This window comes from Pholcus phalangioides, unplaced genomic scaffold (assembly GCF_987345545.1).
Source record: "Pholcus phalangioides strain wild (caught in Gottingen) unplaced genomic scaffold, Ppha-v1.0 ptg000002l_1, whole genome shotgun sequence".
NCBI lineage: Eukaryota > Metazoa > Arthropoda > Arachnida > Araneae > Pholcidae > Pholcus > Pholcus phalangioides.
Window position 1 is genome coordinate 3,024,462 of NW_028301595.1, and position 22,656 is coordinate 3,047,117.

The 22,656-nt window shown below is 37.9% G+C and overlaps 1 protein-coding gene across 2 annotated transcripts; it reads left to right on the forward strand.

Annotated features, from left to right (window-relative positions):
- Positions 1-964: 964 nt before the first annotated feature.
- LOC149089072 (annexin-B12-like) lies at positions 965-22,330 on the forward strand. 2 transcript variants are annotated; one of them, XM_089237206.1, is made up of 10 exons: positions 965-1,096; positions 3,516-3,591; positions 12,611-12,705; positions 12,818-12,931; positions 13,921-13,977; positions 14,058-14,091; positions 14,197-14,345; positions 16,952-17,129; positions 17,231-17,343; positions 22,009-22,330. In XM_089237206.1, the coding sequence occupies exons 1-10, from the start codon at positions 1,076-1,078 to the stop codon at positions 22,129-22,131; spliced, it is 960 nt and encodes a 319-aa protein (XP_089093332.1). In that variant the 5' UTR covers positions 965-1,075; the 3' UTR covers positions 22,132-22,330. The 2 variants fall into 2 exon arrangements, with proteins under 2 accessions (XP_089093332.1, XP_089093339.1); XM_089237213.1 differs by having other exon boundaries at positions 979-1,096; positions 12,617-12,705.
- The last annotated feature ends 326 nt before the right edge of the window (positions 22,331-22,656 follow it).

Here is a 22,656-nt window from a genome sequence, read left to right on the forward strand (position 1 = left end):
GTCACCAACTTCCACTTGTGACGCTCCACCCGAGGGATTCCACTTGTATCACCTGTTGAATTGGAAAATTCCCTCTGTTCTGTGTAACTTGAGACATTAACGTGCATTATGCACCAGAAACAAGCTGCTGATGCAAAAAACGTACGAGATGTGATCGCAATAGTAAGGCTCGACTGTTTTTGAAAATGAAATAATTATCCAAAAAATAAAATTCTTTAAAGAGAAAATTATCAAGAAAGTTATACAATAATAAACTGAAAATTAACATTAATCACCATGGGGGAAAAATTACCAAAACGAGTACCATACCAAGCCTAATTTTTTTTTTGGGGGGGGGGGGACAAACCTCCTCCTTTTCTGAGCATAACTCTTTCCGGGGAGGGGGGGGGGCAAGAAAAAAGTCTGCCCCGGGAGTCTCGAGAAGGCACTCTGCAGTCCTGCTGGGCATGCAAATATCGGTACTTAAAACTGTGTGTGTGTTAATGAATTTAAAAATGAGAGGTATACACACATCACAATGATCAGATAACGTGTCATGAAGTGAACGATGACTTTGACCAAAAGCGGTCGTAAAATGATGATGATGTAAACAAGCAAAAACATGAGAAATGGCCAATGAACTATGAGACACTATTTGCACTCGGGCACTCAACCTTTTAACCAGCATAGCAGAAATCACTAAAATCCCTGTGAAATGTCACATCTTATTTTTATGAAGCAGGCTTACTTAAGATTTTCAATATAACATAGATAGGAAAATGTTTTTCCGTCTGAAATGAGCGTTACAAAATATTTGAGCTCATCATCACTAAAATAAAAAGCATTCAAGAAGGCGAGATATCTCGTTTATGCGGGCGAGAGGGTTAACGTAAAATACATAAAAACCCAAAACTTAAGTGACTTCACTAGCGCCATCTGTTCGCTCAGCGAGAAACTATAAACATAAGAATCAAACGAAATCATTGTATCGAGCGCAGTTAAAAAAGTAGGTCGTGTATTTCCGGACATGATCCGTGCATGCGAATGTATCTACTCTGATTATTAACTACCGGTACATAAGAGAAGCTATCTGAACATGGCAGCTTATTATGGAAGGGTAAGTCACCAATTTCTGGACATTAATTTAAAATTATTAAATTTCCATGCCATGAATGAGTCGGTAAATTATGCAAAAAGAGAAATAAATTGATGGAAAAATATCTAGTACACGAGAAAAAAATATATTATATCTGTTAAAAAATCAAATTATCTCTTAAATAGCACACAGAAGTTAATTATAACAGTTATTGCAATTAAAACAATTTTTGGAAATTTTTTGAGAACGTGATCTTACACAGAATTTTCTCATGAATTTTCTTCGAATTTTGCTATGACAATGTTGGCTTTGCCACATGACTGATACGTCTGCCGTAAAAACACCACTTAAATATGTTTACGACACGCTATAAACCATACACGAACTTTTTATTTTATGCTTATTAATATATAAAGTTGAATCCCGTTTTAACGAATACCGTTTTAGTGAAAAACCTCAATTTAACGAATACCGTTATAGCGAAAATCTCGTTTTAACGAATACCGTTGCAGCGAAAATCTCGCTTTAATGAACACTTTTCCAATCCTCCCGAGAAGCTTACATAGGAACAATGCGACAGCCTAAAATTTCTTTATAACAAAATTTCGTTATAACGAAGTAATTTCTCCGGCCTTTTGGAGTTCGTTATAACGGGATTCGACTGTAATTCACGTTGATTATTCAAGTGATTCACGTTAATTATTCATGTGATTCACGTTGATTATTCAAGTGATTCACGTTGATTATTCAAGTGATTCACGTTGATTATTCATGTGATTCACTTTCGTCGTTCATGTTATTCACACTTTCGTCGTTCATGTTATTCACACTTTCGTCGTTCATGTTATTCACACTTTCATTGTACATCGATATTCATGCATAAGAAATATTTCTTATATTTTATAAGAAAATCATCTCTATTTAGTGCACAAAAATTGAAATAACATAAAATTGTGAAAAAATAATTGAAATAAATTAATTGAAAATACAATATATTTTTTGCATTTGAATAAAACTAGTGAATTTTTTGCGTGATTTCTTGTGACGCATAAGTAATGGGAATTGAAGAGAAGTTATCGATTTGGCCAGTGTGTGGGTGTGTACGTCTGAAGAGGAGTGGTTCCAAGAGTCATTGAGATAATGGTCAGATAAAGAACTCGCCCCGTTTTTCGAAGAGAGATTGAAACGGAGTTGTTTTTGGTTACCACGGCAACTTACCGTAAATGGTCAACTCAGAGCCGGACGTTTGATAAGTGTGATTCCTGGCCTCTTTTCCCACTCTATTTTTGCAGCTCTTATTCTTGTTTTGTTTTTCTATTGGAGTTCATTTGCTTCGTGACGTTATCGCGTTTTGACTTTATCGATCACGAGTAAGACGGAACATAAATTTATATTATTATATCTGGATTTTCTAATACCTCACAAAAAATGTTTGGTATATAAAATGAATTCGTTTCATTAAGTGGTTTTGCATTGGTCAACATCAGAAACAATGGCTGATTTTATGAAACACTGCTAGCTCGACCATTTTTCAAGATACAGTAACGGTCAGACTGTTTTTCAAGCGGCACTTTTGGCTGAGGGTTGTTTTCATCGACACTTTTGACTAGTGTGTTTTTCAAGCGACAACTTTTGATTCAGGATATTTTGAGAAAATGTTTTTGGCCAGAGTAATTTTCAAGTAACAATTTTTGCCCGAATTAATTTTCAAGTGTGAATTAATTTTAATCCCGAATTAATTTTCATTTCTACAGTGTTATTCAATGCCTTTAAAGCGATACTTTTGGTCAGGGTGTTTCTCAAGCGACACTTTTGGAAACGATCTTTTGAGAAAATTTTTTTGGCCGCAGTAGTGTTCAAGTAACACGTTTTGCCAGAACAATTTCAAAATAACACTTTTTGCCATGATAATTTTCAAGAAACACTCTTGGCTAGAGGGTTATTCAGCACCGCAAACAGAAACGAAAATTTTCTGAAACACCCTGGGGTAGTACCTATTTCGGCACTCCCATCCGTAACTTTGAACGGAAAAAGGGTAAACCCAGTGCCCTTCCAGGTCCAGCGCATGGGGCATGGTAGTAACAGAATAAAGCTAACGGCAAGTCAAGTAAAACTCTGCCTCTTTGATTTCAAGGAAATATATAGCACAGAAATCCATAATTTCAAAATATACACTATACAAATACAAATACAACGCCACAACAGGCAAAATGCCCAACTTGGTGGCTGAGATCTAGATGATAATGACGGCAAGAGTTGATAGAACGTCAAATGCTATTTCAAGAGGTTTTTAATGGTCTAACTTACAAGAAAGATGGTATTTCCATTGTTGCGATCTACGTTCGATAGTAATTACACCAAGTACTTTGATATGAATGTTTGTATCAACCACATTCAAAGATTCATGAATTATGTTTATATTATGTGCATTGCTTTGCAGGGCACCATCCAACCTTCCGAAAACTTCAATTCTGAGAGAGCCGCGACGAAATTAAGAAAAGCCATGAAAGGAATCGGTGAGTTTTCATCACCAAACCGTCAAAAAAACTATAGAATAAAAAAAATTGCAAAAACTTTTCTTAATTTTTTTTTGCCACGAGGCTTACAAACGCCAGTAACCACTAACAAATATACGATTCGGAGAAACTGTTAGAATTATAATACAGGTAATAAAAAAAAAATAGAAGAAAATCAAATCAACATGCACAATAACAATATACGGATGCAATTGCAAGCTCTATATAGATGCCATAAGGCAGGGTGGCCAACAGCTGGCCCTCGACGTGATTTTGTGCAGCCCGTGACAGGATGAAAAACTATTATATTTTTTATATTACATAGTTTTGATTGACAAAGTTGTGGTTAATATAGAAAAAAAATTCTGATTTGACAAAAACAATTTGTATCATGTAACACACAAACACAAAACGTCCTTAAACATACAGATCACAGGACTAATTTCAGAAACCTACAGTGGAAGTTATGGAAGTAGCAGCAGCAGATTTTCCCGCGTAATCATCGGAGTTCGGTGATGGTATATGCTCAACGAGCAAAAAATTTTCATTTTAAGTTTATCATAAAAATTCAAATTAGTAAAAATATTCAGTCAAGTATTTATCTAGCACGAGAAGAAAAAGCAAACTAGAGAGAAAAGCATTGCATGAAATTCAGAATAATCAATTTCAAAATACCAAATTATTTTTTTTGTTCGATAAACTTTAGACGTTTTATATAAGAAGTAACGTTCCCCATTCTGGTTAGAGCATTAACATTCATAATTTCCTGAAAAAAAAGAAAGATTAAAAAATTTTCCTTAACAATAACTCATTAATAATAATTTATAATTAGTATTTAATTTGATGAAGAGATTAGTTAATTAGTTAAATCCCGTTAAAATGTGCATGCGGCTTATACACCACAGTTTTGTCCGTGGTACGGCCCGAGACACTGCGTCAGACCACTATGTCGGCCTTCGAACAGAGAGAAGTTGGCCAATCCTGCCTTAAGTTATCAATTCAAATATTAAAAGAAAAACAAATTTAACACAATGTATAAGTCAATAGATAAATATGCGAGCACACATCGACATGAAAATAGTGAATAAAGATTAAATTCAATAATGAAAAGTAATAAGAAAAGAAAAAATAGCAATTAAAATAAAAAAATAAGATCAATTATTCAAAGAAAAAATAATAATAATGTACAAACTGTACATACGAGTAATAAAACAGTAACCAAATTAAGTTTTTGGCAAAGATATTTTGTACATATAATTTCAGAATCTGAAGGACTGACTAAATCGGACAATACAGGCTGAGACGAAATTGACGGTCTCTTAAGTTCTCTTCTGAGATGAACCCTCTCCTCTTCGTCAAATTTTTTGCATGCATGACAGAAGAAGATGTATGGGATCTTCTTGATCGGTTCCACGTGTACACAACGAACCACTGGCAAGTTTCATTCTGGTGAGATAACTTTGAAACTAACCATGCCCAGTAATAAATTGAGTCAAAGTGAAAGTTGGTGGAGAAATGATGGCATTTTATTCTCGCTGGAATCGAAGAGAAGAATCTCTTTACCGGCTTTGCATTTTTGGAGCTGAGATATTCCGTGTTTCATTTATGTCGATTGAAATACGTATGGTGAGATTTCGGAGGTTTCGCATTTTCTATAGCATCAAGGAGTGTAGCGGACCGTGCGAGAGCACCTGCCCTCTCATTCCCAACGACGCTACAGTGACTTCGAATATGTGTGAAATCGACTATATATTTTTTCTCTTTAGGATCATTTACAAGGCATTATGTCGGATACAGGAAACTGGCAAAGTGAGGAGATATCGATGTTTCAGGAAAGGAAAATTCATCTCTGCCCTCAGGGGGACACGAACCCCGGTCTCTCATTTTGCGAGTACTACGAGTACTACTTCTACGAGTCCTCTACCAACTGAACTATGAAGACAGATAGAATTTCCTCTCCTTGGAGCGTATGTACATTATATGCTGAATTGCTCCGTGCAATGGACGGTGGCAACATTCTACTAATAGCTCGCAAATGACATCAGGGCCACGAGATGGCGGTATATGACGAAAGACGTTCCCGTGACAGCAGAGACGAATTTTATTTTCCTGAAACATCGATATCTTCTCACTTAGACAGTTTCCTGTATCTGTCGTATTAACAAGAGAGAGTGACGTCTTTCGTGAAGGCATTATGTCTCCACCACAAGTTTCTTTGTTGAATTTATATCACGCAAACTTTGCAAGGAAGAGAGAGAATATGAAAAATCACTGCACCATTATTATTACCAACACAAGATGCAAGATTTTAATTATAAAGAAGTTCGGCTTGAAAGACAGAACAGTTATTTTCTAATCTGAATTGACGAAACAGGAACTCATCCTCTTGCTTATAAACAACATAAGCGAGGCCTACTCTGCCATCGATTTTACTGCCATCTGTGTAACAGATGAGATCATACATTTAGGAAAACTCTTCGTTGTAAGTTACGGGTGCAATAGTAGCTCGTGTTGCTGAGTGCGGAAGAGATGGTGAAGAAACTCTACCCGAAGGAGAATTATCATCACAATTTCTTGAAACTATGTTCTTGGCCACGTTATCGTAGAGAATAAGGATGTCAATAGGTGTTTGTCCAGAAATAGCAAAAAGTGCCTCGTAGCTAATTGAACGATATCATCTAACAATTATCCAGATGGAATCTCCGCTGAATTTCATGACTGACCAATCGATATTTAGTTGGCTTTGCTGAGTATTCCAACTCCTTCAAACATGCGTCTACGGTCAGCTGTTTCAGCCAATCTGGTATATATCGTTGGCTGAATATCCCCCGATAATTTTTGTCAACTTTTTACACCATTCTCGCACACTTCATCATTGACATCAGCAGATTCAACGCACAATTTAAAAAAAAAAAATTTCGTAACGCACACAGAAACGATCCAACCAACAATTTGAAGCTTTGAAGTTTATGAGTCAGCGTTCTTCTGCAGCTGCTCCAGCTTCTTTTTATAGAATCGGGTCAGAAACGGGTAAATTCTTGCTTTTTTGTTGAAACAAACTAATCATACACAACTGTGCTTCTTCACACAAGTTCTTCTGTATTCAGAAATTTATTTTTCCTAGCTTGCTTTCCGTGTTTCAACCCCTTTTTTTGCCAATATTCCTTTGCTAAAAAGGGATTATATCTGTGTGTTCCCGACATTGTGTTCATTCGCAAGAATGTGAACTTTCATTTGCGTTTTCCACTGTATTCGATTATCTCATTTTTTTCTCTTCGGAATCTTTTCTCTTGGTAAGAAAGCGAAGTTTTACTGGTAAAAGCCATATTAAACAGTGTGAAGTCATGTAAAATATACGAGCTCAACCAGCACTTCTTAGAGATAGAAGGCCTCCGCACACTGCTTGTGACGTCAGTAAGTAGTCCATTTTCCCTCAGAATATTCAGGAAAAAAAAATTCCCTGCTCTGCCAGTGTCATCGTTGGGAGAAAAAGAAATGATCGGGCTAAGAATTGGCGATTTCTATTCCCCACATCCAATCACCATATGAGCCAACCAGGAAGATACTACGCCCAGACCTGCCAACTCTCCGGATTTAGGCGGGAGACTTCGGATTTTTCATCCTTCCTCCCGCTCTCCGGATTTTTTAAAATTTCTCCGGATTTTCGCGGAAAATTAGATTTTAGCGAGCTTTCACGTTGTCGTGGCGTCAATAATTACCGTCGTCGTTAGGGAAAACACCCATAGAGGACAGCCGTGGGCATTTCTATGGAGCAGCCGCATAAAAAAGTCTTGGTGACCGCATTTAAGCAACTGGCAAAGACTGTTTAAGTAGCGTTTATCGGCAATCATTTATCAGGGGCATGACCTTGGTTGCCGAAATTCCTGTATAATCGTTATTGTATTCCATTAACAGCCATGCGGTAAACACGAGTTTTTTCGTCAGCACCTTTGTATTTTGAAGTTTTTTAATTGTTTCCCCCGATTAAATATGTCTTCAGAAAAAAAAAATAAAACTTTAAGCTATATAAAGCTTTTAAGAGTTCATATACCCAAGATTATCAATCACTAATAGCATCCACGAAAGGAAACTTATGTTTTATAAACAGTATACGTAGATGTGATTTCTCTATTCTGCATGGAAAGACTGACATGAAATTATATTCTGCTCGGGCGGGGGGGGGGATGGAACTTTTTTATTCCCCCCCCCATCCCTACGGAAGAATCTCCGGATTTCTGAATTCCAAAAGTTGGCACGTCTGTACGCTAAAATAAGAAGAAACGAAATACGATGCTGTGGTTCAAAGTATGAAAAACTTGCTTGGTAGTCTTAATGACGTTACAGATGTACTTGGAAACCCGTGTAGAGGCGTTCTATCTCTAGGAGATGCTGGCACAACCAGCAAACTGACATCAGAATTGCTAAACATTAACAAAAACTTGAAGCAAAAGTTTCACTGAAAAGTAGTCAAAAAGAGGATGAAATATTTTATGAGGGATTCGGAATACATTATTTAAATGTATTCATGCAAAAATTCCATGCCTATTTGCATGGATATTTTTATTTGGCCGAAAAAAAGGGGTGACCGTTAAGAGGGGGTTTTAATACAATCGATATTATGGCACATGAAATTTACACCGTTAAGCAGCATATGAAGATGAAAAATATATGGTATCATAACGTATACTCATTTTCATGCTGCTCACCGGGTTTAAAATCAAAAACAATTTGTAATTGATGAATTGAAACAAATAGTTTTATTTTTACCTGGCAGGAGGCAGCAGGGGTCCCAGTTCAGGAGATCAGGAAATTTTCCTCCTATTATTTTTATTTTTTTTGCCGGTTCGCACATAAGTTCTCCCATTTATGTCGGTTCGCAAAATTGTTCACTCAATTTTACCGTTGATTTGGGTTATGACGGTACTTTAGCCCTACAAATCATTCCGGAAAGAAAAACATGGAACTTTGAAAAATAGAAAAAATTATTTAAAATTTATTATGTAAACAGAAGAAAATCCGAAATACTAAATAGGTAAGGAATTCATTCTGAAAACAATTACTTAATGATATTAATTTAAAACTTAATTTTTAAGAAATCCTAAAAGTTCACCTGAAATTTTTTCATCATCTTTTACGGGATGCTCAAATCATGAAAATCACGAAATGTCTTTCATTACATAAAAAAATAGCGAAATTCGCGCGAAATATTTTTCAACCAATCGCATCAGAATCTGGCCGTAAGTTATTTTCTACTGCGATTTTTATAATTGAAAAATCATGGTTGTCTACGGGAAATAATATGATTTCTAGTTTTCACCGCATTTGTTCTTCGTCTCACAAACTGATATTCAAAATGTCCATTGCGAACCAAATTACTCCAAATTTTACGCACTTGTTTCTTATGGTCTATTTGAGATAACTAAGGATCCCATTTTAAATCAATCATTATTTACTGCTAAAAATATGAATTAATTGTTGAAAAGGCTAAAAAACTAGTCTTTTGGTCGATTATTTTTTCCCACATACCGTTCGACACATCCTAAAATACATTCTTTTACTTGTTTGCGCGTGTTTTTGGTAGGACGATAAAAAATATGAATGGATTTCATCAAAATAGGAAACGCAAGGGACAAAATATAGCTCATTTCGGTTTCACAGTTGTTTTTTCAATAAATTATCCATTAACCGAAAACTTTTCCAAAAAGCATTTGATTAGATTCACTAAAATGCATTTACTGTGTACGTTTACGCTATTTAAAAATACATTAGTCAAAAACATTGAAGAAATATAATCATTTTAAACGTCACTTGTCCCCTTAAGTATCGAATAAATTTGATTTCAAAACGAAATGGAATTTCTGAATGCTCATAAATTTCAAACGGGAAGAAAAGTGGGGGAAGGAAAAATCTCTGATTTTACAGAAATGCATTTTCTACTCTTATCATCTTGAATTTGATTATTGATAGAATTCGTAGAGAGAGAGAAGGAGGGAGTATTCATTATGATTCATTATTAAACAGTGATTACCAAACTGAGGTATTTTGGAGACGAAGTTATACAGGGTGTCCTGTAAGTAAAAATGCGGCATTTATCTCATCAACCCTCAACCGTAGAGGTATGATTTCAATTTAAAAAACTGCCCGAAAGGCGTTCAAAAGTTACCTCGAACCAGTTTTGAGAGTGGAAATACAGTGTGTAACAAAATTTAAAAAAAAAGTCTAAATTTTTGTACTTTCTCCCCATGTCTTCTAACTTCCAAACAGAAAGTTGTCGCCCTGTCTCTCCTGAGGCCAACAGAAGAAATTCCAACTTTCTAAGTGTAATATTCGCTGAAATATGTGAATTACATATACCGTGAAAAGTTGGGAAAGTGCTTTCCAGCATAAATGAGGGAGAGGAGCGTTGTCCGTTAGTTTTTGTTGTGTTTAGTTTTTCTGTTCTGAAATAATGTTTCTGATTTTTGAACTCAAGTATCTCTACGAATGTTGCTCTTAAAAACATGAAATTTTTCTGTTCGCCTCAGAAGAGACGACGCAACAACTTAATTAATTGGAAGTCCTCTGTAGTCATTTCTAGTCCTCTGTCTCTTTAGCTGTCCTCTGTTTTGCACGACGTCATACTCTTTGTTCGAAAAAAGCGTGTTTGTACATCGCACCCTCTATGGTTCACGGATAGCGTGCGGAACCTTTATCTTGAAAAAAAAAGGGCATTCAGAGAGTGGACGAGGTGACCTATCATTGTTTACTGATAAAAGAAGACTGTTGAAGAAAGCGATAAGGGGTAGTAAAAAGGAAGTTGAATCTAGGTTGGTAGATAACATTGGCTCTGATCCAAAATCATTTTTTCGATACGTCAATAATGGATGTAAGGGGACAGTTGGGCCCCTCTCGATAGGAGGCTAAAGGGTAGAGAGCAATGTAGGCATGTGTAGTGCTTTCAACGACTTTTTCCGCGTCGGTTTTTAATGGAAATAATGATATTCGATATACGGGTGTTGCATGAGGTAATAAAACCCTCAACGATATTCAAGTAGAAGACGTGGAGGTCCTGAATATTCTAAGAAATGTATGTGCAAGCAAAGCACCAGGACCAGATGATATCTATCTCAGGGTCCTCAGGGAATGTGCTAATGAATTGTCGGGGCCAGTGGCACAGATATACAGGAGTAGTGTTGCTGAGGGTATCGTCCCAAGGGATTGGAAACTTGCTAACGTTGTTCCGATATTTAAGAAGGGTAGTAGAGAAGCGGTGTCAAATTATCGTCCAGTGAGTTTGACGAGTTCCCTCTGGAAAATTTTGGAAATTATCATCAAAAGGCAGTTTGTGAAGTGGATAGACGAGAATAATGTATTGTCGGATAATCAGCATGGGTTCAGGAAGGGGAAGTCATGTGTAACTAACCTCCTTTGCTTCTATGATCACGTGACTAAGGCTTTGGGTAAGAACAAAAATGTTGACGTTGTTTACCTTGATTTCCAGAAGGTATTCGATCGGGTCCAACATGGCAAACTCTTGAAGCGTTTACACGAGATTGGAAATGGGGGCAACTTGCTGAATGGGATAGAATCGTGGTTAAGAGATAGGTCGCAACGAGTTATGGTGAACGGGGAATTCTCTGGTTGGACAGACGTCACAAGTGGAGTTCCTCAGGGAAGTGTCCTTTGCCCCATACTTTTTATCGATAAACTCGATCAGGGTATCGATGGGATTACTAGCAAATTCGCAGATGATGTGAAGCTAATGGGGGTAATCGGGAATGAAAGCGATAGGGAGTTGCTCCAGACCAACTTAAACAGGATTGCAGCATGGGCAAATGAATGGAGCATGACGTTTAGCATCGATAAGTGCATGGTCGCTCATTTTGGTTCGAACAACCCACGGTTCTCTTACGAGTTGAATGGTGTCACTATCCCGGATGCAACTAGGGTCACAGATTTGGGAATTCTCATTGACGAGCGACTTAGGTTTTCTGAAAATTGTTCAGCGGTGGTCAAAAAAGCGAATAGAATGCTTGGTCTCATTTTCAAAAAGGTCTCTTCGCGTTCTCCTAAAGTCATGCTTCCGCTTTTTCGAGGCTTAGTTCGTCCTGGATTGGAGTATGCTGTAAGGTTTTGGAGACCATACCTACAGAGGGACATAGACTTGGTTGAAGGGGTGCAGAGAAGAGCTACGCGTGTCCTTATTGGCACACAGGGCTTGAGTTATGAAGAGAGACTTCATTTTTTGAATATGTTTACATTGGATGAACTTTTAGTACACCGCCAATCGGCTGCTTTTACAAGGGGACACCAGCATCGATTGGTGAAGGACAATGCAAGGTTATGGTGTCGCCGGGAATTTTTCTCTAATGGGGTTGTTAATAAATGGAATAGCTTACCCCCGGAGGTAGTAAATTGTAACACAATTGACACGTTTAAAAAGAAATGCGATAAACATGTTGGGGTAAATCGAGAAGCTATCCATTCTTAGAATAAGACAACCATAAGTATTCTTTATGGGCATTGTATAGTATTTTATCATGTGTATATATTGTTTATAATTTGTGTTAATTGCATTTTTAATTGGGTTGCTGTTTTTTTTTAAATATATGACATCCATATTTTTATGGGCATCTTTTTATCAGCCACCTCGTTGGGCATTTTGCCTGTTGTGGCGTTGTATTTGTATTTGTATAAGTTAGAGGACACGGGGACCGTATAAGAATTAAGATTCTCTATTTTGTGACACACACTGTGTTTTCAAGGTTACAGGGTAATTTTTGAACAACTTTTGAGCATGTTTTAAACTGGAATCATCACACCTCTACGACGGACGGTTTATGAGATAAAGGCCGCATTAGCACTTACAGGCCACCCTGTATAGGATTTATGATATTGGTGTGGGGCACTTTAGGATGGCACTCAAACGTCTGAAGATTCGGTAAAGGTGTGCCGTGAAAATCATAATTTTGGGATTATTGTGATAAAATAATTCTGTAGCAATTTTTAAGGGGAATGGTCATAGTTCATGTAATTGCAGGTACAGACGAAAGAGCGATAATCGATGTTATGGTTGGTCATTCGAACTGCCAAAGACAAGAAATCAAAAGGAAATACAAATCTTTATACGGAAGAGTGAGTAAAAGTATTAACTAATAAATTATTTTTACAGTAATCTCTCATGAAATACAACCTCTTTGAAAATATTTCTCTTTAAAATGCATTTCTTATTAAAATGAATTGTTAGGACTTGATAGAAGACATTCAATCGGAACTTGGTGGTCACTTCGAGGATCTCTGCGTGGCTTTGATGTCCAATCGAATCGAATTTTTGGCCGATTGTTTGCACGACGCCGTTCAAGTGAGTGTTGGGGAAAAAAATCGATGATAAAAATTATTATTTTTTAAAATGAAGTTATCATCGTCCTTTCAGTATTAGATTTTCATCCCTTATGTCAGAAAAGTACAATTATTACGCATTTTTCTTATCAAATTATCACTTTTAATATCAAAGTTATCTTTGTCATCATCCTTAAAAATTAATTGCCAAGTTTTAAAACACATTCTATTTGCATAAAGTTATATTTTTAGTATAAAATTTTATCACCGTGTTCCAAGTATCAAGTTGGCATCATCCTTTGAATAACAAATTGTCATTATTATAATCCTTTTAAAATTAAAAAGTTATTACCATCATCATTTTTTTCATCAACTGATCATTATCATCCTTCTTTTTACCAACTTATCATTATATAATCATGATTTTAATATCAAGTTTTTACCATCATCATCCTCTTTTTGAAAAGTTATCAATGCAATTATTACTTTTTTGTCAAGTTATCGTTGTCGTCATCCTTTTTAATACAAAGTTATCGTTGTCGTCATACTTTTAATACAAAGTTATCGTTGTCGTCATCCTTTTAATACAAAATTATCGTTGTCGTCATCCTTTTAATACAAAGTTATCGTTGTCGTCATCCTTTTAATACAAAGTTATCGTTTTCCTTACCTTTTTGTCACCAATTTATAATTGTCACCCCATTCCTTTAATATCAAAATTATCTTTGCAATCATCCTTTTATTACCAAGTTATCATTGTTGCCATACTTTTGATGCCAAAATTATCTTTATCGTCACCTTTTATTTCCAATAAAAATATAATTGACATCATATAATGGATGACACCATCATCCATTTAGAAAAATTTTACCATTTTCACATGAAGCTATAATTTTTAATCAAATTTATAGTTATCCTCTTGGTGCCCAAGTTATTTTTTCAACACACACACACCAAGTCAACACCATCATCATTTTATTATAATTTCGAGTACATTTATTACTTTTTTAGGGTTTCGGCACAGATGAAGATTGCATCATAGAAATACTCTGCACAAATGACAATAAGGTATGAATAGAATTTGCAAAAATTATAAATTGCTACTCCTAGAATACGATGACTATAAAATTTACTGCATTTCATTCCAGGACATGCAAGACGTCAAGCATTTTTTCAAGCAGAGTGAGTGTCCTCTCTCTTTAATCTCAATCACATTATTGATAAATTTCGATTATTTGCATTTTCTTCAAATACAGGAAACGAAGAATACAGAATTTCCCTTTTCAGAATACAGAAAGGATCTCGAGGAATGGCTGAGTTCGGACACGAGTGGTCTTTTCCGAAAATTGGTCCGATGTTTGGTCGCAGCCGAGAGGGAAGAATGTGTAGAAGTCGATTGGGACCTTGCCGAATTGGAAGCTCAGATGCTATTTGATGTGAGCGGTGTTCCACAGTACAGCGATGTAGGAACTACATCGTTGGAATGGAACATGGACAAAGCTGACGGAAAATCTAATATTTGACGGCTTCACCAAGAAGTGGTAACGTGGCTTGTTGATATTTGTAGCAACGGCACAGAACGTGGTGATCCAAGTCTGAGACACGCATCAGCTGGGTGCGGGTGATTGTTTTTAAGATGTATTAACAGCATTTGGCACAGAGGATGGTGAAAAAGCACTTTGGACCAGTAGATTTGTCAAAAACGCACTTTTGGCTAGAGTAATTTTTAAGAGACAAGCTTGACCACATAGTATTTTTAAGGCATAGTTTTGGTCACAGTATTTCTCAAGAGATACTTTTGAAATATGAAACTTTTTCAAACTGTTGCCTGTTGGAATATGGTTGCCTAAGAATGTGATCCTGAAATGTAGGCAAACTCATTTGCTTTGGTTTGGTAGATCAAATTGTCAATCACTCTTGTCTTGGTAGATAAGTTGAGAGTGTAATTTGGCTCCCCGTCGCTACAGTGGTGGTTGGATGAAGTTGGTTTTCTGTGGTTCCCATCTTTGTAGTGCAAACGCGAGCCAATCTCCCCGTTGAAAAGTCTCGCCACAGACAGCAACAGGCCTACAACGATACAATTATTCAATCCTTGAATTCCACTCATAGTCAGAAAAATTGGTGGCAGATGGCAGCACTACATATAACAAGCATTACACAAAAACAAACTTCACGTTAGCTTCATAACACGTGCCTGTCTATTCCAACATGTACCAATTCGTTAGAAGGTTCACAGAGGTTTTTGGTGCCAAATAACCGTCTACCCAACCGTCCATCTTGGAACTCGCACGCGAATTTGAACAGAGGGTCTCGTTTTGAACATACGCCACCGTATAAGGCTTGAATTTGACGAAAGACTTCACTTTCTGAAGTACCTTCTTTGCATAGGAATTGAATCATGCCAAGTTTCACTCGCTTCGAATCACAACTGAAACGGTCTCCTTTATTTAGCTGATGCATAACTCAGATTGATCACGTTCTGCGCTGTCACCACAAATACCACCAAATCATGCAAGGCTGCACAGGGCCGTCTTAACAGCATCACCCCCGAGAAGTGAGATATTCTAGGGTACTTCCTGACTGGTTGGGAATATTAGTATACCAATTTGCATAATTTATAAAATCACAGCCCCAGATCTCATTATAATGACCGTTGTGCATTATAAGGTCACAGGTCGTGATCAGGTGGTCTCTTATTCATAAACATGCCCCTGGTGTTGCCAATGCATCGAATCATTTCATTTGTTATCAGCTCTGTCCATGTCTCATTTAAACAAAAACATACATCTCTAAAGTAAACAACACGTGCATCACAAAAATAAACAATACATTCATCTCAAAAATAAATAGCAACTTTACATCACAAAAAATAAACAACACATAAACTGAAGAGCCAAAAAACTGGTACACAGGCATGCGTATGCAAATAAAGAGATATGGAACCAATCAGAGTACGGCGCTGCAGTCGGCAACGCCTATATAACACAACAAGTGTCTGGCATAGTTTTTAGATCGGTTACTGCTACTACAATGGCAGGCTATCGAGATTTAAGTGAGTTTGAACGTGGTGTTATAGTCGGCGCACGAGAGATGGGACATAGCATCTCCGAGGTAGCGATGAAATTTGGCTTTTCACGTACGACCATTTCACGAGTGTACCGTGAATATCGGAAATCCGGTAAAAAAATAAATCTACGACATCGCTGCGGCCGGAAAAAGATCATGCAAGAACGGGACTGACGAGAATCATTAAACGTGACAGACATGCAACCCTTCCGCAAATTGCTGCAGATTTCAATGCTGGGCCATCAACAAGTGTCAGAGTGCGAACCATTCAACGAAGACAACCTCATGAATCCATGGACCCTACATGTCAACAGGGGACTGTTCAAGCTGGTGGAGGCTCTGTGATGGTATGGGGTGTGTGCAGTTGGCGTGATATGGGACTCCTGATACGTCTAGATACGACTCTGACAGGTACGTAAGCATCCTGTCTGATCACCTGCACCCATTCATGTCCATTGTGCATTCCGACGGACTTGGACAATTTCAGCAGGACAATGCGACACCCCACACGTCCAGAATTGCTACAAAGTGGCTCCAGGAACACTCTTCTGACTTTAGACACTTCCTCTGGCCACCTAAATCTCCAGACATGAACATTATTGAACATATCTGGGATGCCTTGCAACGTGCTGTTCAGAAGAGATCTCCACCCCCTCTTACTCCTACGGATTTATGGACAGCCCTGCAGGATTCATGGTGTCAATTACCTCAAGCACTACTTCAGACATTAGTCGAGTCCATGCCACGTCGTGTTGCGGCACTTCTGCGAGCTCGCGGGCACCCTACACGATATTAGGCATGTGGACCAGTTTTTTTGGCTCTTCAGTGAATATCTCAAAAGTAAACAACACATGCATCTCAAACGTAAACACATACATCTCATACATAATGAAAATCGAGATTATGAAGAGTCATTATTATCCACTCACTCAGAGAGACGGTTTGGCGATTCTCCGGTATTTTTACTCTTTTCCAGGACGGCGTCGGGCAATTGGGAACAGATGAAGAGACCTTCACGAAGGTCATCTGCAACCGCAGCCCATCGCAACTGGCAGCGACTTTTGCAGCTTACGAGAGGATCGCGGGACATTCCGTCGTCTCAGCGGTTAAATCTGAGTTCTCAGGAGAAGCGAAAGACACCATGTTGGCCATTGGTAAATAAGCTGAAATTTTCGATTAAGAATAATTTTACGAGATGCCATTGTTTTATGTATTGAATACAAGATATAATCCGAGTTCTGTATTAAATATTCAGTCAGGTGTCTCCAGAATAAGAGTGCCTACTTCTCTACTCAGCTGAATAAAGCCTTGCGTGGTCTTGGGACGAATGATGCAGCACTCATTAGGATATTGGTCTCCCGCTCTGAGGTAATATTCAGCGTGGCACACTCATCCCTAATAAATTTAACGTATATATATATTTGCTGGGTTTCCTAAACTCACTTCCTCTCCAAACACGTTGAACGCCCAGCCATGTCTACTCTTTTGGCTGAAAGGCATCATAGTAGTAATTTCAGAAAATCGCCAAAAGTGGGATCTTTCGAGATTTATGTTGGAATTTTTCAATCAGGCAGGGATTAAAAATGAATAGAGAAAAATAACAATATGGTAAATGGATTCTTTTGCGTTTTCATACTAGGGTTGTTCGTTCCGATTTGGCACGGTGTGATTAAACAGGAATAAACGCAGATATGTCTCTGAAGCGTCCGAGTGGCGCAGTGGTAAGATGCTCGTCTTTCACTATGAACGTTACCGTCAAGGTAAACGGGTTCAAACCCGGCCTAAGAGTACCAGAAAAAAGTTCTTTGCCTACCGAACCTGGGGCAGCCACCGATAGATGGGGCTTTCGTTGCCCATCCATCTCCACTAGCTGGAGTCGTAGGGGGATATACGACGAATTGATGCGTGGTAAAATAGTAGATATATCTCTGAAGCAAGTTGGAACATATAACTTCTGGAAAAAAGAAACAGGTTACATCTTATACAATAGCAGGTTTTATTGCTTGGCTGGAATGCATTTCTACCCTTTGCAGAAAGTCGCCAAAAGCGGGATCTTTCGATATTTATACTGTAATTTTGCAATTTGACAGAGAAGACGAAAGATGAAAGCAAATAGGGGAAAACAGTATGATAAGTCAGTTTTACTTTATTTATTTATTTATTTTTTCAATTCCGTACTGGTGTGACCATACGTCCCGTATATCCCGGGACATCACTGCATTTTCCACGTGATTTGGCCACCCCGGCTGTTAAATAAAAATGTTTACTTTTTTCAAGTATTTATATCGAAACCAACTTAAATTTTCATAGTTTATTAAAATCAAGGATAAAAAATTCCCTTCCGGACTCAGAAATTATATTAGGATTATTTTACGACCATTCATAAGAATATTTTTCCTACATATTCGTCATACAAGATTCATTGAGAGACTGGTTATGAAGATCATCATCTCAACAAATAACCAGTCTCTCAATGAATCTTGTATCTACAAGTGGAGAGGACATTTCTATATTCGTCATATATTTAAATGCCATCTTTGTTCCGTAGAATTCATTTTAAACCATTGCAATTTCATTATCACTCCGTTCCCCGCCATCGTCGGTTTTTTTAGTGATTTTAGCAAAGTTGGCGACTTTGCTGTTTTTTGGCATCATTTTTAGCAGGGGCGTCGTAAGAGCATCACAGCCCCCCCCCCCCCCGGGCCAGGTGATTTTTCTGAGGCGACCTTGCGAATTGTCGAAAATTTGAACCAGTTCCCATTTTTTTGAGGCCCCTCTTTTCTTGAGGATCCCTTGCCGTGCCCGGTTGGACCCATGCGTTAAGACGGCACTTCTTTTTAGCGATAGCATTACTAAAAAAATCATGTTCCCAAGGTAATTTTAACGATTTTAGGCTATATTTGAGCTGTTGATTTTAAAACTGGTGATGCTTTGCCAGAATTGGCTCTAGTTTTTGAGATAATGCATACTCCCAACATTTCAATATACGTAGCCTGCAGTCAGTAATTTTTCCGTAGAATTTCACCTAAAAAAAAATTCAATTTTCCTATTTTGTTCAATATATTATTACACATCATGATCAGACATCAGTGGTCTTTATTTATTCGAAATTGAGCTTATATTATTGATTCAGATTACTTCGAATGGGATTTGTATGCTTCTTATGTATTACTACTGAGAGAGAGAGAGAGAGAGAGAGAAATTTAAGTTCCATTTTATCTCAAAACCTGGTGCTGATCTGACACAACCCATTATCAAATTCGTAACCAGCGCCTCAAAATTACTCTAGAATCACTGAAACATCTTTGAGAACAAAATCAGTGCTGAGCAGTGATAGCTGGCGCTGCCCCCATATTTCACAGTATTTGGGATATTTCGACATCCCGTATTCTTCTCGAGCAAATTTAATCAGCATGGTTGTTCTGATTTTGCGCTGTGTAACACAGCGATATCTGCATTTATACCTCTTCAAAGTGGGTTGGAGCGCATTATAACCCGTTGAAAAAGAAAACGGGGAGGGGGGGGGGGTACGCCTTATTATACACCCTTAAAAATAATAAGGTAATATTTTGATATACATTTATAATTGCATATTTAATCCAGTACGATTATAACAAACCTTGGATATAACATACGGTAGAGTAATCCTCGAAATTTGGCCCATTAACGTGCATATATTTTTACCTCTGTCATAACACATACCCTGCTTAAAACATACATCGTGGATGTAACGTACCAAAAAAGAATGCTTTAAACCATAGTTTCCCTTCCTTTTTGTCCCATCGCCGCCTTCTTCAGAAATGTTTTTTGTCCCAGCGCCCCCCAACGTAATACAAATACAAATACAAAAACAACGCCACAACTGGCAAAACGCCCAACGAGGTGGCCATAAAAATATGGATGTCATATGTTTCAAAAATACAGCAACCCCATTAAAAATGCAATTAACACAAATTATAAACAATATATACACATGATAAAATATTATACAACGACCATAAAGAATACTTATGATTGTCTTATTCTAAGAATGTATAGCTTCTCGATTTACCCCAACATGTTTATCGTATTTCTTTTTAAACGTGTCAATTGTGTTACAATTTACTACCTCCGGGGGTAAGCTATTCCATTTATTAACAACCCTATTAGAGAAAAATTCCCTGCGACACCATAACCTTGCATTGTCCCTCACCAATCGATACTGGTGTCCCCTTGTAAAAGCAGTCGATTGGCGGTGTACTAAAAGTTCATGGTCCATCCTATCCATCCCATTGAAAATTTTAACCACTTCGATCATATCTCCTCGACACCTGCGTTCATCCCATGTAAACATATTCAAAAAATGAAGTCTCTCTTCATTACTCAAGCCCCGTGTGCCAATAAGGACACGCGTAGCTCTTCTCTGCACCCCTTCAACCAAGTCTATGTCCCTCCGTAGGTATGGTCTCCAAAACCTTACAGCATACTCCAGTCCAGGACGAACTAAGCCTCGAAAAAGCGAGAGAAACGTAATCTCATTCATAGAATCCTATGCTATACCCGTAGCTTCTACCACCCCCCCTGGAACATTCCATCCCCCCCCCCCCAGGGAGCGTTGGGAATCACTGGTTTGAACAAAGAAAATAATTTGGATATAATATACTACAAAGAAAATCTAGAAAAATTGCATCAAAAACACACTTGTTTGTTCAACATTCATTGTATGTGGGTGATATCTTGACGTTTTCTCGCAAAAAAAACTAATTATTTTTAATAAACGAGAAATTACATTACCAAACTAGTTATATTTCTCATCAACAGATGACACTTCAGCGCTACCTGTAGGTAATAAATGTAACTATTTCGACAATAACGTTTTTGTAATTTAATGAAATGGCTGTCTTTCGGTGCAAACTGCATCAACTACCCTTTCGTCTTATTGAATTTTTACTTGTTTTTGTTACTTCGTGATCACTTTAGGGATGGCGGTGATAAAAGAACAATTGTTGTAAATCAACTCACTCACTGTTGTAAAACTATGTTAATTCAAGTGTATTACTCAAGTGATTGCTTCAAATTCGCAACCCCCCCCCCCCACCCCTACTCTTGTTACCACAACTGTATCTCTAAGTTACTCTTTTGGTCACTCACATGCTTGCATAACCTCCCACATCCTGGAGCAGTGCTCTTAGGTTGGATTTTAAAGGACCAGCCCCTGGTTACTGTTTTGAGCTCGCATGGCCCCCACAACCGTGGGGCTGGCAGGGCTTTAGCCCTGGTTCACCGGACAATCACCATTTTTTTTTCATACTATGAATTCACTATAGACGGGCCCATGGAAAGTCTGTCTTGGGAACCCGCCAAACATCCCAGCCCAGGGACTGCCACCCAGCCAGATGTGGGGGGGGGGGGGGGCATGGGCACTCACATGCTTACACACGCCATAAGTCACTCTTTTGATCCTTCACTAACCTTGTCTCTCTCTCTCTCCAGGTCATTCTTTTGGTCATTCACGTGCTCTCACACACTCTAGGTCACTCTTTTGAGCCTTAACTGACATGGTTTCTTGTCCTCCAGGTCACTCTTTCGTCACATGCTTGCAAACGCTGTATGTCACTCACTGACGTGGCTCCTCAGTCTCTATGTCACTCTTGTGGTCATTCACATGTTTACACATGCTCTAGGCCACTCTTTTGATCACTCCCATACTTTCAAACTCTCTAGGCTACCCGTTTCGTTCCTCATTGACCCAGTCCGTCGCTCTCCAGGCTGAGATGGATTTAAGGTTTTACTGCCTTCGACAAAATTTGCCCCCCTTCTCCCTCTCCCCATCCTACTAATTTTTTACCAGTCATTCCTCAAATTTGCCGCCCAGGCTGTAGCCCGCTCTGTAAATAAGCCTCTGATTGATTGCCAAAATATATAAAAGTATATAAAATGTAGTAGTATAAAAAACATACATTTCTTGAATCAACCACGGGAGGTATGTTCTAACCGAACTCGACTGTACTTCCACATGAGCCGCCATATTAACAGAATTCGTATTCATTACAGCTTGATCTGGAAGAAATCAAAGAAGCTTATCTGGAGGTGTACAAGAAAGATCTCTCCGAAGACGTCTCAGAAGATACCAGTGGCGATTTCCGGAAAGCTCTGTTGCGAATTCTACAGCCTTGATAATCCTCGTTATTGATGTTCGGCACAAAACTTGTACAATCAATGACTTACAGTCGGAATAATGTTCTGACTGGAAAAGTACATGTACCTCATGTAAAAAGTCTAGTTGTTGATCATCTATACAGTATTTTCGGATTATTCTTACTAAGTTTCAAAAAAGTAGCCAGTTGTAATAAAATCGTATCTGAGCGATTGCGGTAAACATAGTTTTTTGATTGGCGAGAAAAAGCTTCTTTTATATTTAGCAAGGCTTATTTTAACCACTTCGCGCACAAGCGTTCGGCAAGAAATTTGGATCATCTATATTTAACGAATCGGCGATAAATATGGTAACCTTGTCCTCCTTGACCGGACGGTTAAGGAGGACACGGTTACCATATTTGAAGACACGTTAGAAAAATAAAGAAAGGGGAAAAGAGAGAAAAAAAGTATAAAAGAAAAAAATTTAATACATAAGAGAGTTTGTTTAAAGAGTTCTTTTTCGCTCTTACATGTGCAAATACAAATACAAGGCGACAACAGGCA